Source organism: Scomber japonicus, chromosome 12 (assembly GCF_027409825.1).
Source record: "Scomber japonicus isolate fScoJap1 chromosome 12, fScoJap1.pri, whole genome shotgun sequence".
Classification (NCBI taxonomy): domain Eukaryota; kingdom Metazoa; phylum Chordata; class Actinopteri; order Scombriformes; family Scombridae; genus Scomber; species Scomber japonicus.
In genome coordinates, this window is record NC_070589.1 from 21,673,586 (window position 1) to 21,690,238 (window position 16,653).

The window sequence follows — 16,653 nt, forward strand, 5'->3', positions numbered from 1 at the left end:
CATGAGGTTCTCTCCTCCCCCTCACTGTCTCTCTTTTTTTTTTTTTAAGTCAAGACAACATTCAGGGGAGGAATTAGAGAAAAGGCCATGGTCATGCATACAAATGATCGTTTTGGAATTTTAAGTGGTAACGCAGAATTCATGTATCACCAGAAAGAGAAAAGGGATATGACTCAGAGCGCTTTGTCTAACCACAAATGGACTCGGTTCTATATTGCCAGTTTCTATTTTGGAATATTTATATCGGAATCAAGAGTGTCTGATAGCAGTAGTCTGGGAAAGGCGGGTGTAGCCCCGAGGTTTATGGTCTTGTCTGACACTGCCTTTAGAAACAATTCCCAGCAAGGTGGACCAGAGCGGGGACTAAAGTGTCATGGGAAATGGTGCCATATGTCCAACTAGATTTTCAGTGTTTCACCGCATTTCGACAGTTGAAATGAAATATGAGCCGTCGTGGTATAGTAAAGAGTTCTCCTGGGTGTTTTCTGTATTTGAAAAGCAGGTGTTGTTTTGTGAATCCCAAATCTCCTTTCTCATCTCCCACCTTGCTCCTGTGTGTCTCTCACATCTGATGGGCGGTCATGTACTGCATTTGTGAACTTGAATCGCACATTTTAGGCAGCAACCCTGGCTGCCTTTACAAATTTGAGGATCTGGAAATGGACATTTTGAGTGCTGTCTTCTTACAGTATAAGCTGCATTTGTAGTATTTAGTTTGCCAGTATTGAGGCATGAGCATTGACAGTAACGTGTACTTGTGTTTAATTGAACACATAAAAGGTTTACCGTAGTGGTCTCTTGAATATTATTTTTTAAGCTAATTTTATTCCTTGGCAAACTATCAGAAAGTTCCACTGAACAGATTAGCAATGCAGCAGTAAAGAACAAAGAGCATGGAAAAAAGAGGCGAAACGCTGATGACGCTTTGTTCTCTATTATTACGAATTCAAATGTGTTTTTTTCTAGTTTTTTTGTCCTACTTTATGAATTCCCATTGAAAATCTTAACTCCACCAGAGCAAAACATGCTGTATGACCACTCTGTCACTCCGGATATTGGATTATAGAGGCATCCCCTGCTGTTGGAAGCAAAGCTTGACTCTGAGATCTGCTCTTTCTTCCAAAGATGTTGGCTACCAGTAATATTGGGAATAAAACAACATTAAAAGACAAACAATCTTGAAGTACTCCTGCTGTGACCACGGTGGGGGCACTCTTATTTGACTAAAGGCTACACCCTCCTTTATGCTGCAGAGAAAGCGCCCCTGTCAAACCCAAGCCCAGAACAATGGGGGCCAGCCTCGGGGAAACAGGGCCATTTGCATGCAGCTGTTTGCCGTTTCCAGGCCCACAAAGGCCAATCAAAGGAACCTTAATGGAGGTTGACAAGCGTCAACCAACGCCTTTGCTCTCTGTCTGTGCCAGCCCTCGCCACTCTGTCTACCCTCCAAAAATGCCCCAGTTCTTTTAAATTCTTAAAAAAAAAAAACTGATCAAACATTCCACCAGTTTTTTTCTCCCGCTGTCTGATGTCCTGAGGCAGCAGAGTTTGTAGGGTTAAAAGGTTGGTCACGACTGTGCTCTTGAGAACCAACACACAGAACAGCAACAAACATGTGTGTTATGGTCTGGCGCTTGCAGTCGCCAAATGGCAATATCTCGACACCAAACCTCCATTATCTTTCCGTCTCATCTCCAGGGTTTTAAAAGCCGCAGAGTGTAGCTCTGTGGATAGTTTCAGATGCACCCGTCTGAGCCACAGTGCCACTTCCAATTTCAAGGGTGTTGATAGAAAACAAAATATGTATTATGAGGGGGGATTGTCACCAGTGAATTATATGCTGTCAACTGGAGAAGAAGAAAAACTCCCAGTACACAACATATTGAGAAGCCTTCCCGGCCCTTGCTTTGCTCTCTTGAGCTCAATAGAAGGCTTAGCAGGCAGGTCAGGGGGAGGAATCTGAAAAGCTACTTTCCTCACAGTCACTCACTGACCAGAATGCATGATAAGGCTTCGTGTCAACAAGGCCAGGAATAGGGATCACAGCCAATTATAGCTAAGTCCAAGTGGTTACCATGGCAATTTGACTAAATGTTCTATATAAAGCATTATTCAATTCCCTCTCTGATTGTGTAATTTAATGTTAATCGGAGGTACAGATAAAGAGAACCCATTTTCTCTTTCTTTTTTTTTTTTTTTTTTGGACACACAGGGATCGTGTTATGGATTTTTTCCTGCAGTTTTCTCTGCAGCTGGTGCCCTTCTGTCGCAGTCTTCAACTGCTGCAAAGTTAAGCAGTCAAACAAAGCACAGAACGCAAGATGAAAAGCTTTTTATACCTCCCTAAGACGTTGACATTTGTGCACACAAACAATCTCTCCTCACTCTAAAATCTTGCAAAACTTGTTTAAACCAGAGAGATCAACATAGGAGACAGTCCACATCCAGAAACCTTTGTTGTCACAAGGTTTTTCCACCTTAGCTGTTCTTAAATCCTAAGAGCTCGAGCAACATATAGTTAAGTCGACCAAGAATATAGTCCTTTGAATTAAACTCCTCTCCTTCTTCCTTATACAGGGCAAAAAAAAATCACCTTTACATATATATTTTAACTTTTTAGACAGATTTGTCATTACTTGCCCAATTACAGGTTGACAAGACAGTCATTAATGAGACAGAGACTATCTGCAGTTTGGAGGAGAAGCAATTTGTTCTTTAGGCCGCCAGTACAGTCTAGATACTCCCCCTAATTGATGTAGTGTTAGCCTATGACCAGAGAGATCTATACAGGCGAGGGAGGAGGAGGACGGCAAAGTACAAGCCTAATCAATCGCTAGACTCCTGTTGACAGCAGCATGCCATCATGCCTAAGGGGTCTGATATATGGGCAGAGTCGCCAGTGGACAACCACAGAAAGGAGGTTACAAAGGCAGATGGCGTGTGCCTCTGCGTCCACGAGGGTTTTTCAGCAAAAGGACGGTGTCTCCCTTCAGAATTTTAAAACCCTGTGAAATGCATTCTTTCTGTCTGTGCTCTGTAGCTGCTGTGATAAACCCGTCACTCCTTCCATGAGGAATGGCAGGCGGGACGATCATTAGTCTCCGCAGTAAAGCCGGCGACTTCACTCTGTGTTTTATCATCTGCTATTCTGGACAGGTTTTCTGAAAGGTTCGGGTAATTGTAGTGATTATTGGAATAGATGGAGTGACCCCACAGCCCTCCACTTATGGTTCAGCTACACTGACGTCCCTAATGAGGTGATAAACAGTCCAGCTAAGCAGAATCTACTGGCCATTAGATAGATCATGGTATTATAATGAAATGTCTAGTGGCCGAATGCCAGAGAATTTATACCATTAGTTTCATATTTTGTTATACTGCTACCACTACTAGTGTGTACAGACGTTTCTGTTAATATCCAGTGACTTCAACATTATATTTTCAACAGTGTATGTTTCACAGATGTCTGTTAGTTTCCTTTCTGCCTTTTTTTTTCTGTTTGCCAGTGTGACATGTGCCGACTGACATAGAATATCATTATAACTGAGTCAAGCACAGCAGGCTGAAATGACTAGCAGGCATGTGGGTCGGGGTTTCAGGGTAGGAATTTCAAGCCGGAATCACTTCAACTTTGAGCAGTTCAAACAATGCTAATTGCGTCAGGTCCTGACTGTCAAAAGTGTGAGGATAATTAGAGTGAGAGGGCAAAATGAACTCCGGGTGGTAAGTGTTAGTACATGACAATGCTTTGGAGCCAATGGGAGCATGGAAAAGGTAACAGACTGAAAGAAGGGCTAATTAGGAGAGAGCAGTGCAGAAAATAAAAATGGTATCTGCCCCCTCAGGGACCCACTATTGCTGCAAACAGCGATTATTGACAGTTCATGCAGGGTTCCACTTGCACTTCTTAAATGGAACACATTTGCATGTTCCACTTAGATTTTACCTAATTGTTTTTTTTTTAGAATTGCAGACAGTTACTTTTTTGTACACTTTGGATCACTTTAACCTCAGATAATGGATTTCTTTTCTTTTCTTAAAGCTTTTTTTTTATGTCACTTGCTTCTCTCCCTGCATATCCCCATATCTGACCTATTTGTGACATGACATTTTATAAATGATAAAAGGGAAATACTAAGAAATAACCAATTTCATCGTAATTTGCTGAAAGATGGGGACAGATTTGAGTGAAATAGTTAATTTTCCCCCAAAGTAGAGCTATTTGGCGAGCTTCCCATCTGCTGTGTTCCATGTATAGATTTTTCCTCCTGTGTGGACTCCAGACAGTCCCCTCTTCGATCGCCCACACTGTAAAATGGATTATATTACACTCCATTCTGCCGGGATTCTGCCTTTTTTCTGTATCTAGCTCTACAGAGCAAGTAAAGCAAAAGAAACAAATGAGCAGACTTGTATGACTGTAAAACAAACTATTCTCAGTCCAGATAGGTTCAGCTTTGCGGTGGATGTTCTCTAGGTGGAGGCCTTCGCGATGCACTGTAGCCTTTGTGTTTGCTCAAGAATTTATGAGGTTAGCATTGGTCTCCAATGATTTAGATTTGATGTCTTAGCCAACATCCAAGACCACAGAGAGATGGAGAGATGAATTGTTTCGTCTTTCCCCTTTTCTGTATCGCGTGTAATGGCCCGTCTGTTTAAAACCGCCGTAAACATTGGACTGCTGCTGTTGCCTATTTATTTTATGCCAGTGGATTTTTACCGCATGATGTGTGGCTCTCATTGTATTGATGCAGTGATCCTTTTAACTCATTAATTTTTTTTTTATTTGCTTAAAGTTTTCCTGTCTGTGTCTCGCCTTTTTGTCAGGGTTCAGCCGGGCTGCCTTGCCTTTTGGGCTGGTCAGGAGGGAGCTCTCCTGTGAGGGATATGCAATTGATCTCCGCTGCCCGGGGAGTGATGTCATTATGATCGAGACGGCCAACTACGGTCGGACTGACGACAAGATCTGTGACGCTGACCCATTCCAGATGGAGAATGTCAACTGCTACCTCCCTGATGCCTACAAGATTATATCACAAAGGTAAAATGCTTGAGAGAGGAGGGATCTTATTTCACAAACATAACCAGGAGCTGGGGAGGTGAAGTATGAACCTCATGGGGGGGGCTAGGTTTGTTTTTCTCTCTCGGGGCTTAATATTTCTGCACACAAAAGAAACATTTTTATAACATTATCATCCTGCTTGTGCATCCACCTACATTCCGGACAATTAATCAACGTCACACACATTATTATCTTTTTTTTTTTTCCTGCGTTGACCAGATTATGTAGGTGGCATTTTGAAATTTAGAAAACTGGGGCGCAGATTAGTTCTTGACAGGCAGGAATTGACATCCATGTGCCAGAGCTGTTCACACCAGCTGCGCATTTCTGCTGCTGTTTGAGTCATAATCAGCGTAGCTCAGTGAGTCTGCATCACATGAACACCCTCTTAATTCCCTATCTGGAACACTGGGCTTGCTTTGTTCAAACACTTGTACTGCATTGAAGTGGCTTTGCCTTAGGTAGTGAGCAGTGCCCATCATCATTCCTTTTATCCTGGTTACCCTCTCACAGGATGCTGCTTTGCCGTCAAACGACAGTGCAGTAACACTTGAGCTCGACTGCTGCTACCCCTAGAGGTGTGTGTATTTTTAAAGGGCAGTAGATGAACTATTCATAAATAGTACCCAGCGCAGTTCATCTTCTAATGCACTGCTCTGTCCTAACCTGGCCCACTGCTAAAGCGAGCTTCTGAACATCATCGCCCACCATCTTATACCTCTGGGGTTTCCCCCCGGCTTCATTCGCTTCTTTATTTACTGGCAAGAGATGCAGCCCTGCAGAATAGCTCAGGAATAGATGAAATCCTTCTGTCTTGCTCTGTCTTGAGTCGAGTGTTCATAATATACAATAACATACATACAGGAGCTACATTGCACAACACATCTGTTGGCAAGTTAAACTCTTGCTTGCTGAAGCTGCACTTCAAATTCATTTCCACTGAAAATTCCCTGGAGGCGTTGTGCAAAGAAAAAACTTTGAGAAGGCTCTGCAACACAAGCCCTTAACCAGAATTATTCTAATGATTCAGATCAGAGGAAAAAGGCTCCTGACCATAATTAAGGTTGATGCGATAACTAGGGATGTTCGAGCAGTCACAAAGATTTGAGAGACCTTGATCAGTCATCCTCCAGTCTGCAGCAATCTAAAACAAGGAGGACTCTTTAACTGCATGACATTAAGACATAAAGCACTGCCAATATTTGAAAATGACAAAAGTCTGTAAAGTTTTGATCCGTTCGTCCCTCATGAAATAGATGTGCCAAGTGTTCTTTTGTTCTGAATCAAGATTAACAAAAGGCAGTCGCAACACAGATAGATAAGCAAACATATTAAATGAGATAGAGGAGAGGAAAACAGTGGGAAGTCTGCTGCGCCGAGTGGCTGTTTTGTTGGTTTGGAAATTGCGATAGAAAAGTATTCATCAACAGCCCATTTTTCTCAAGAAGAACAACTAGACAGGAATCAGACGGCGTGATTCTCAACAACATCTACATCATAGTGTTTTGTCAAGTCAATTGTTTGGTTGTTGACCAAAAAAAAAAAAGTGACTGGATGAAATATGTATGAAGGAACTGATGGAAACTCAGGATACTGGGCCTGGTTAATATTCAGGTGATCATGTATTGTAAATGCACACAATGTTCAACCTCTTTCTTTACCTGCCTTCTTCCTTCCACCTCTCTGTTTTCGCTGTAGTATAGGTACTAAAAAAACTATCCACACACGAGAAGATAATCCAAATAACATTGTATTGCTGACTTGCACTGCCCTATTTCAATGGCCACCAATTCTCTGACCCAGAAAAACTAACAGAATAAATCTTTTACCTGGTCAGAGGTGCAGCACTTACAGAGAAAGCAAGCAGGACTCTCTACAGTGAGCATGAGTGTGTGCTCGGTGCGATAAAGTTTACATGGAGTAATTTCAGTGGGAGTTTAAAAGTGAATGCTTAGCAGCAACACCACTAGCTCTACCACCCCACTTTAATCCAAAAGCAGGAGCATGTGAAAATTACAGGAGAATAAATGCCAGAGTGAATTGTTATAACTTGAAAGGAGATGACAGTGATGGAGAGAGTATTCAGATCCCTAAACATCAGTAAAAATGCCATAATGTAAAAAATTATTATTCGTAAAAGTATTATATTAAACATCTTAGTCAGAACTGCTCCTCTATATTCACCTGCTAGTCACTAACTTCTCCTTTCTGGCATTTTGATTTATTTATTTTGCTGTCTGCAGTGTCTGAAAATGACAGCGATATGAGCATTGAGACTTTTGCATTATACATTTTTATTTGATCCATTATTCATATAAAAGTATTGGTTAGAGCAGCTTTGATTTTTTTAAAAACTAACAAACAAGTAAGAGCAAAACTTCAAATCAAAATTAAAGATGCTAAGGTTGGGTTAAAAAAAAGAATTGGATTATTATCACTCAATCAACACATGATTCATTGTAACTACTTGATATACTGTTATTACTGGTATTTAAATCTAAATAATAGCTTGAAAGAAGTTTTTATAGTTAAAACCCTAATATTCAATTATTACTGTTAACTATAATTGTCAAATAAATGTAGCGTTTTAATTTCTCTCTAAAATTGAATGGAGAAGAATAACAAAATGGCATTGGAATGAAAATACTCCAATTAAGTACAAGCCCTTAAACACTGTAGGTTATTCGAGCACTTGAGTATAAAGTGTATTTCATTACTTTCCACCGCTGGGAACCAATGTCAGTCAGACTTATAAACTCTATACGTGGAATTAAATAGAATATCTCTGGGTGCAGTTGAAGTGACGCTGTTGCCCTCGTCTGCTGTCAGTCTTTTCACATTTTGATGCAGTGACCCTTCTCCCTCGCAGCAGCTCTCTTGAGCATTCAACTGCAGTCAAGTCATAAAAGTGGATCCCTTAAGTGCAGCTGGCACCATATTGTCAGTGATGTTCAAAGTGTCATTGATGATGCCGGTACTATTTGTTAACTTCATAATGGAGCCTTTTTATTCATATATAATATTTAATAATCCATTAGCTTCAAGAGGAAGGTTTTTTATTATGAAAATGCATAGCTGGATTCAGAGTGCAGCTTTGGAGGTGAAGTCTCTTTCTACTTACTGTTCACACATTTACCTTTTTATTCATTAAATTATCATCATGGTCGTAGTTAAAAGTGCACAGTCACGGGCTTTGTGTGTGCTTGTTGTACAGCACGGTCCCATTTTGCAGTAACAGAAAGCCTCTTCAATTACTAATGGTTCTTTGAAAGTCATGTCCACTGTTGAAATGTATGTCCAACTTGCATGACTGCTACTGACCTTCTGAAATATTTATCTCAAGCTTGCAAATTGTTGAATGTCCTATTTTGGTGCCAATTTTTTTCCCCTGTTTGCCTCTGTTATTGCTGACATTACTCTCAATCCCTCTGCCTCAAGAGAGCTTGATTGAAGTGGAGCCAATTTCCCCCCCTATACAGTATTTACACAAACTCAGTCCTATGCTCTTCTTTTTTTCCCTCCCGTCTCCCCCCTCTCTTCACCACAACTTTTTTTTTTTTTTTTTTTTTTTTAGCACCCAGAAACATCTGCAAAACACACACACTTTACCATTCACACATCACACTGTTTAATTCGCTGAGGGACGCCGCTTCATAATGGAAGGCAAATAACCTCTCATAGAAATGACACATCCACGTCGCGTTTTGTTGCGCACACACGCAGAGGAGACGCTCTGCTCACCAGAGGCCACCATTCCAGTCCACTGCGTGTCACAGCCACCTGTCGTGTGTGTTTTTTAATGAATGTCTTCCCTTTTTTTAAATAGCGGTATGAGGATGCTGTTAAAGGAAATGCCATCGCTAATTCCCAACATGCCTTTAGCTGCTCTCTCGCTCTGTTATTCATTATGGCATTAATTCACATCCGTTAACTCTTCCTTAATTCTTTCATTCCTCTCTCTGTTTGCCAAGGTTTGAGCTAGAATACATACTATATGACAGTGCTGGCTGGGATTTCATCAATTTCATTGTAGCTGTAACGATGAACTTTTTCCCCCCTCTGTCTTATTAATGTTGTCTTTGCGGAGTAGTCTTGCTGTGGGTAGTCATGATGAAATCTCTGGTCAATCTTTTTTTTTCTGTAGGTGCAACAACCGTACGCAGTGTGTGGTTGTCACTGGCTCTGATGTCTTTCCTGATCCATGCCCTGGCACCTACAAGTACTTAGAGGTCCAGTATGAGTGTGTTCCCTATAGTAAGTATCGCCATCCAAATCTCATACTGAACTCTTGTTTTGTGTGTGTGTGTGTGTGTGTGTATGTTTTTTTATTGTGTCTGTAGATTTGACAGATGTGCTATAACTAAAGTTTGTTTTACAGATGATACTTCAACTCATGTGGAAGTGTATGGAAGCAGATTAGCATTTCTAATTATACATTATTTTGATGTATGAAGTGCTGCAGTAATTTAAGGGGCCGGTTTAACCAAATTGGGAATGAAAAGACAAAGAATAAATTATTTTCTCACTTACCGCTCGTTGTGTATAGTCCTGCAGATTGTTTTGGTTTTATTTGACCAGGTTTTGCAGTATCTGGTTCAAGGGTTGGATTCTAATATGTTTGGAAAAATGCCCAGATTCATTAAGCTCAGTGCAAATTAATCTCTTTTTGACTTTTTGTTTTTTTCTTTTTTTAGCAATCACAACAAAGCAATGTGAAAATGTGTGAGTGTGAACATTCACTTTTGCCAATTAAAATGTCATAATAATTTACATCTCAAATTAAACTGTTTGGCTGTTTTGGTGTTAATCTGCTCTCTGTAAATGAGTGTCAATGAAGGAAATTGGACATCACTCCGTAACTGTGTTTTTGTAGTTCAATAAGACCAAAGTTTATTAAGAAAATTTAGAAAATATCCAGCTGATTGCGTCATTATCAGGAGAAATTCCCAATTAAACATTTGTGCAAATAGATATTTTCTTTAAATATTTGGAGTAAAAAAAAATATGTATTTATACGTAATGATACATATTTCATCAATATTTTATATCATGTCCTGCTCATCACATTTTCAGGTAGTAGCTACAAGTTAAGAACCTAATTAGGCTACAACAAAAAGCTATTTTAGCTAATTGCAGATATAAATTGAGTCTTTGAAATTAGTTATTTTAGTTAGTTAAAGTTTTTTTCTTACACATGTTGAAAGCTAAACCTGATAACAAGATTTAATAGATTTGAAACGCGGACTCAATACTGGATTTGGATTTCATAAAATCCCATGAAACCACATCCCTGTCAGTCAGAGGTCTTTACTTTCACCCAGGTACACAGGAAATAAGTGGAACTTGGCTGTGGTGCTGACCGCGATGAAAAACTGCAACATCATGAAACTCAGCAAGAAAATCTTTTTTGTCCTCTAGATAATCCACTAACCTGTGTATGAACAGTCTCTTTTTTTGGTATTACTTTCGACTGTAGGAGCCTCTACAAAATGTTTTTATTTCACTGCTGTGAGTGCCACAAACAAAATTGCATTTGCCTCTATTGTATTGGAGGAGGTGGCAGGTGGTAGATCACACTGAGGCAGATGTATTTCTAGACCCGGGCAAATAAAACCAAAACTATCAGCTTGACTAGATTCCCCTGGGGATAAGTGAGAAAATACATTTTCTTTAGATTTCTGTGAACTGACCCTTTAAATGGTTTTACTGACAGATTTGATGCCTTTCATTTAGATAATCTAGGAGAAATAACCAGAAAAATGTATAGGTGTACCATGTATTCAGTAATGTCCTGTTGAAATGTATTAAGGGGGGATTTTTGCGTGACACAGTCAGGGATAAAAATCCTAGAATAGTGAGATCACTCTGCATCTTTTCTCAGATTAACCAAATTCCTGTATTTGGTCAGGGAGCAACTCTGGTACTCTGTCGTGTAAATGGCTCAATTAAATGTACTGTAGAGTTTATTAAATCAGGCACTATTTTAAACACTGTCTCTGTGTCCAATTTGAGTTAATCTACCTTAAAAGGTTGTTTCAGAGTAGTTTCTAGGTATAGATCGAGGCTTTTATCCCTGCCTGTGAAAGTACTTTTTTAAATTGATGAATTGTAAACATTTTCAGAAATATTCATTCTTTCTTTTTTCTTTTTCTTTCAAACAGACCTCCCTTTCACCTCTTGTCCCCGTCCCCACCCCTTACCCGACTAACCTTTGCTCTCATTTTTTTTAAACTTCCAATTTTTCATATATTGTCTCTAGCCTCTCTCCCTCCTCCCCCTCCACACCCAGTGTACGCAGCTTCAAGAGACCACTAAAGAAACTCCATATTAGGCAGACTGTTCATCAGTCATCTCATGTGCTGTTGCTCTGTTTGGCTCATTTAAGAGCTCGGCCTGTAACATTAGCACTGTGTCATGTTTTACGTGTGTGTGGGCGAGCGAGTTTGGAATCAAGTTGTGATTTGTGTCTGTAAAGTTTGAACAAATTCCATCCTCAGTCAATACATGCCAAAAATAACTCCCGTGCTGTTTCTTTAAGAATGTTATCCATCTAAATATGACCAGGATTTTGATTTTTTTTCTCTTGCCACTTAGGAGAGGCATTTTTAGAAGGATTTATTCTGCTTTTACAGTGGCCAATGCATTATTTTGTTGGCAGTTAAAGGCGGTAGGAATGAAAAATTTAATGCGCTGGAAAGCATGGCACATAGCTTGTCTCCAGTCATAACTTGTCTGTTTTTATATCCTAGGATGAGAAGCCGTTCACTAACAAACATGCTTTTTTTCCCCCCTAGCTCTTCTTCCCATAGCAGCCCTGCAGTTCATCTCATGGTCATATCCTCCAACTAATTCTTCTCTTGTACCTGGTAGTTGACTCATGATAACCTTTCTCTCCCTTTTGCACTCTTTTTTGCTTTCTTTTCCAATGCCTGAAATAGAAGTGGAGCAAAAAGGTAAATGAGTGGTCTGGTCCCCTTCCCCCCCCTCCGGCTCCTTGTTCTGTGGTGTTGAGTACAGCTCCCCTCACGTCTCCTTCCCTCCCTGATTGCCTCTCCTGTCAAATGCTTTACCCATAGGAGGATTGTTTGCACCCATGGAGTCCAAATGAATTGCAAAACAGAATTTCAAATGACATGAACGGTCATCGAATGTAGTTTTTTTTCTCTCAATGTGAAAGAAAACACCAGCTGTTGGGTGTCGATTTTTCCAGGGACTCTTGCTTAGCAATGTATTAACCCATGAAGAATGAGTAGTTGTTTATATACTCTTATTTGGCTCAGTCTTAATTTGCTTGGCCCAACTTCTGCTGCACCCATAGCACGTGATGTGAAATAGCAGTGATGGCTGAGTGAGATTGGCACAGGCTGAAAAAAAAGTTTGAAAAGAAAACAAGAATTCACTGTGACCCTTCTCTTCATCCAGAACCAATTAATTTAAAAACGTCTAAATGGGAACCTTGCCACGGCCTCCCTCATCCATCAGTGGTTACTCTTGTCTTTTGCCACAGAAGTAGTGAAAATCCTTTACTAGTGTTGTCCGACCTATTCCCCAACCTCCACTTTCATTTTACCTCTGCTTTGCTGCCTCCACCACCATTGACAACCTGTTACTCACTCTTATCACAAGATGTGAAGTCTGTTCCCTTATCATTTTGGTTCATGACCTCAGTCATGTGAGTATGCATGCGCTGTGTCCATATACCCAGCTGTTCATGTGGCATTTGTCAGAGACAGGCTGGTATTTAAAGAAAAAAGGGAGAGAAAAAAGGTGTCTGTCTTCTCTCTACTTCCCCCATTTCCCCTGTCTTTCATTTGCAGGTTTTTTACACATTTCACATTTTATTTTGTTTGTCCCTGTTAGGTAATACCAGCAGACCCTTGAGATGCAAGTTCTTTTAACCTCACATTTCTCATTCTGAATACTCATTCTGACACTTTCATTTATTTTCTTTTTTTTCCCCCATTCATTAGCGGTAGTGCAAACTACTAGTTAAAATATTCCTCCCAAGTTCACAGTCCCTGATCTTTTTGTCCTGCACTTGAATTGTACAGCAGCGAGAATGATGCTAGTCGTAGCCAGATGTGCTACGTATGCTTGAAATATTTTGCCTTACTGTATTTTTTTTCACTCTCTTCTCTGTCACTAGTTTTCATTTGTCCCGGGACTCTGAAGAGTGTAGGAGACGCCACCTTCCTGTTTGAGGCAGAGCAGCAAGCGGGGTCATGGTGCAAAGACCCCCTACAGGCTGGAGACAAAGTCTTTTTCATGCCCTGGACGCCGTACCGTACTGACACCCTCATCGAATACGCCTCTCTGGAGGACTTCAAAAATGCTCGCCAGACGACCACCTATAAACTACCGCACCGTGTTGACGGGACAGGCTTCGTAGCCTATGATGGTGCCATCTTCTTTAACAAGGAGCGCACACGCAACATCGTCAAGTTTGACCTGCGCACACGCATCAAAAGTGGTGAGGCTATTGTCAATAACGCCAACTATCACGACACCTCACCATACCGCTGGGGCGGCAAGACGGACATTGACCTGGCAGTAGACGAGAGGGGCTTATGGGTAATCTACGCCACGGAGCAGAACAATGGGCGCATTGTGGTGAGCCAGCTCAACCCGTACACGCTGCGCTTTGAGGCCACATGGGAAACAGCATATGATAAGCGCTCGGCCTCTAACGCCTTTATGGTGTGCGGTGTGCTGCATGTGGTGCGTTCGACCTATGAAGAGAACGAGAGTGAGGCCAGCAGGAGCCAAATCGATTACATCTACAACACCAAGCTGAGCCAGGGCGAGTACACTGACATTCTCTTCCCCAACCAGTACCAGTACATCACCGCTGTGGATTACAACCCCAGGGACAACCAGCTATACGTGTGGAATAACTTTTACATCCTGCGCTATGACCTGGACTTCGGGCCACCGGATCCTGCTGAAGGTGAGAGCTGCTCCATTCTTGTTTAGGTCATCATCGTCTTTGTGTAATTCTTCTATTGTATGTTTGCAGCGTGAGATGTCACAGATGGCTGCCTTTTAATTTTGGATGCAACTCAGGTGTGATAAAGAAGAGAGGGTTGCGGTAGTCTTGGGGAAAGGGCTCATTTGCAGACAGAAATTACAGATTCACCTTGGAATGAGAGATAGCTCCCTGTGGTATTATGCCGTTACAAACCCTGCTTTTTTATTACCATGAGGCAAGCCGAGGCACTCACTCTAGCTGAAGCTTGGACCCTATCAAATTCCTTAATCTCAGTCCTTATCCAAAACCATTATGAACACTGCCCCCATGAACTTCCCTCTAATGCTCGGAATATGTTTGAGAGGTATCGTGCACAGTGTGACAGAGGTTATCCTCTCTTCCTTACCTTTGGGATTTCAAGTTTTGTTGCCATGGCTACACGATCAACTCCACAGGAGCCAGTTTTTGAAATAGATCAGGAGATAATCACCTTCCTATTGTGGCATAACATCTTTGGAACCACCAAACTGAAGTGTGCGTAACTAATGTAGCACAGGGTGAATCAAGGAAGAGGAATGGCTGAACACTGCAAAGAGAGATCAATTACAGTGAAGAATCTTGTCAGGTGGGTAGAGAGCTTAAATTAATCTGTGAAGTGCTGAGAGGCGACATACGTGTCATCAGACAGGGACCTTACATCAGGCTGATAATGGGCTTAATTACCTGACTGCAGACACCTTATCCCATAGAGCCGAGCTAAGCCCGCTGCGTGAAGTGGGGAAACAACGGTCTTGACCCGACTGCACGTTATGTTAGAGGCTCAAGTTGCCCCCGAGCACTGGTCCAGATTAGGTTATGATTTTTAACTTCTGGATATTCGGGAGGGGCTGCCAGCGGGAAATATGATTCTTGACCCGAGCTGTTGAAGGGGGGTGGAGTTGATGTCTCAGTGGAGGCTGTGTGCTCCTGAACTCTGGCCTCTTGTCAACATGTCTGTTTGTTTTCCTGCCATTCCCTGGAATCTGCCCAGTATGATAACTCGACACCCAAGCCGCTCCAAGTTTGTGTCTGTTTTACTGAACAACCAAAGCCTCAATTAAGAGTATGTTAGAAGAGATATGAAAAATACTCAAACTTTAATGAGTTCTCCATGCATGCAAACTGCCTGCTCAACTGTTCACCTCGTGATATATGTAAATGTAATTAACAGCTGAATTATCATAATTACCCTCCTTGTCTCAAAAGAGGTGGAGGGAGAGGAGGAAAGTGGCCATCATAGAGCGTTTTCAATGAAGGGTTTAATGTGCTCTCTCAGCTACTGTAAAGCCTCGGTTAACATAAATGCCACATATGCTTGGAGTTGCCACTTGCTGGAGGAACAATGCATTTAATCAAGGAACCCAGCAGAACATAGTTGTTGATTTCACTCATTATCGTAAGCGCCGGTTTCCTGCTACAATTCAGTTATTTGGATCCAATCAGAAATTTGTCCTTTCAGCAGAACTTTTCACTGTGGATGTGTGTGATAGAGAGAGAGAGGGAGAGAGAGAGGGAGAGAGATTTGTGAATGGCATTTAAAAATAATTGGTTCTTGTTTATTAGAGTTTTCCAGATCTACACCTTTAACTTTTTTACCGTGTAGCTATTAGGATTTATTACTGCCCATGATATGGTGTTGAATTAAACAACCTACTCTACAGGGTAATCTAATGGTGCTGAAATAATGTCTCTCTCTCTAAAACTGAGGGGCACTTGAGGCGTTAAGGAAATTAATTGTGCCCATTAAGATTCATCGACAACAGAGTGAAGTTGCCACGAAAAACCAGACCCAGTGTATTTTTCTCCTTCTTTCTGTAGGACTCATGTAACACAATGAGAGTGTGTGTCCTTTGCTGTCAGAAGCATCAACCTTGGCTGTAATGCTCATCCTAGAGAGACACTGAAGTGCCAGCAGGATTAGGGGTTTATATTAGGCAGTTTTAGAAAAGTGATCAAAGCAGAAAATAATTGACCTTAGCAACATGTCGATATTTCCTTTACCTTGTTTTGAATGTTACACTGCAGGTTTCTTAATTGTGGTCCTGGTTGAAGTGATTAGCTAAGATCATTCCTGCATATTGATCTTTCCGCTTATTGTTCCAAACAATTCACGCGATTTAAAGAAAATGTCTACGCTGGGTTTAATGCATTGTGAACACAAAACAGCAATGATCGATACTTGGAGAAGGTGTACTCCTCGGTGGTCTCAAAAGAGGTGCATGCCAATAAAAAGCACACCAAAGTGCTGGCCGTTACAAAACTTAGAGGGAGACCAGTAATGTATTCTCTGTGATGTGCAACGACATTAACTGATTTCAATCCAATGAATTTTCAGTCAAATGGACGCCGGGAGCGTTTCAAACTAACAAGGAGAGAAAGGAGAAAATTAATTTGTCTTTGAGGTAGCATTGATCTGAACCGTAAAGACGAGAGGCATAAAATGAATGGCTTTGTCCAAAAGGCTTAGCCACTTGAGTAATCTGGTAGCGGCGAGTACAAGTGGGCTCTGCACCGAATTGAAATGTCAAGCAAAACCACTATTTCATATCCTGCGTGCCGCACATATCTATCATCGCAAAGCTGA

The 16,653-nt window shown here is 41.2% G+C and overlaps 1 protein-coding gene across 3 annotated transcripts in view; it reads left to right on the top strand.

Moving 5' to 3' along the window:
• Positions 1 to 16,653, top strand: part of LOC128369527 (adhesion G protein-coupled receptor L2-like) — a 63,212-nt gene that overhangs the window by 11,296 nt on the left and 35,263 nt on the right. Inside the window, exons 2-5 of one of the 3 annotated variants that reach the window (XM_053330591.1) lie at positions 4,828 to 5,041; positions 9,207 to 9,316; positions 12,001 to 12,015; positions 13,209 to 14,009. In XM_053330591.1, coding sequence (XP_053186566.1) covers positions 4,828 to 5,041; positions 9,207 to 9,316; positions 12,001 to 12,015; positions 13,209 to 14,009 — 1,140 coding nt within the window. Of the gene's footprint in view, positions 1 to 4,827; positions 5,042 to 9,206; positions 9,317 to 12,000; positions 12,016 to 13,208; positions 14,010 to 16,653 lie in introns of those variants that run through there. The other 2 variants (XM_053330593.1, XM_053330592.1) reach the window with 2 other exon arrangements.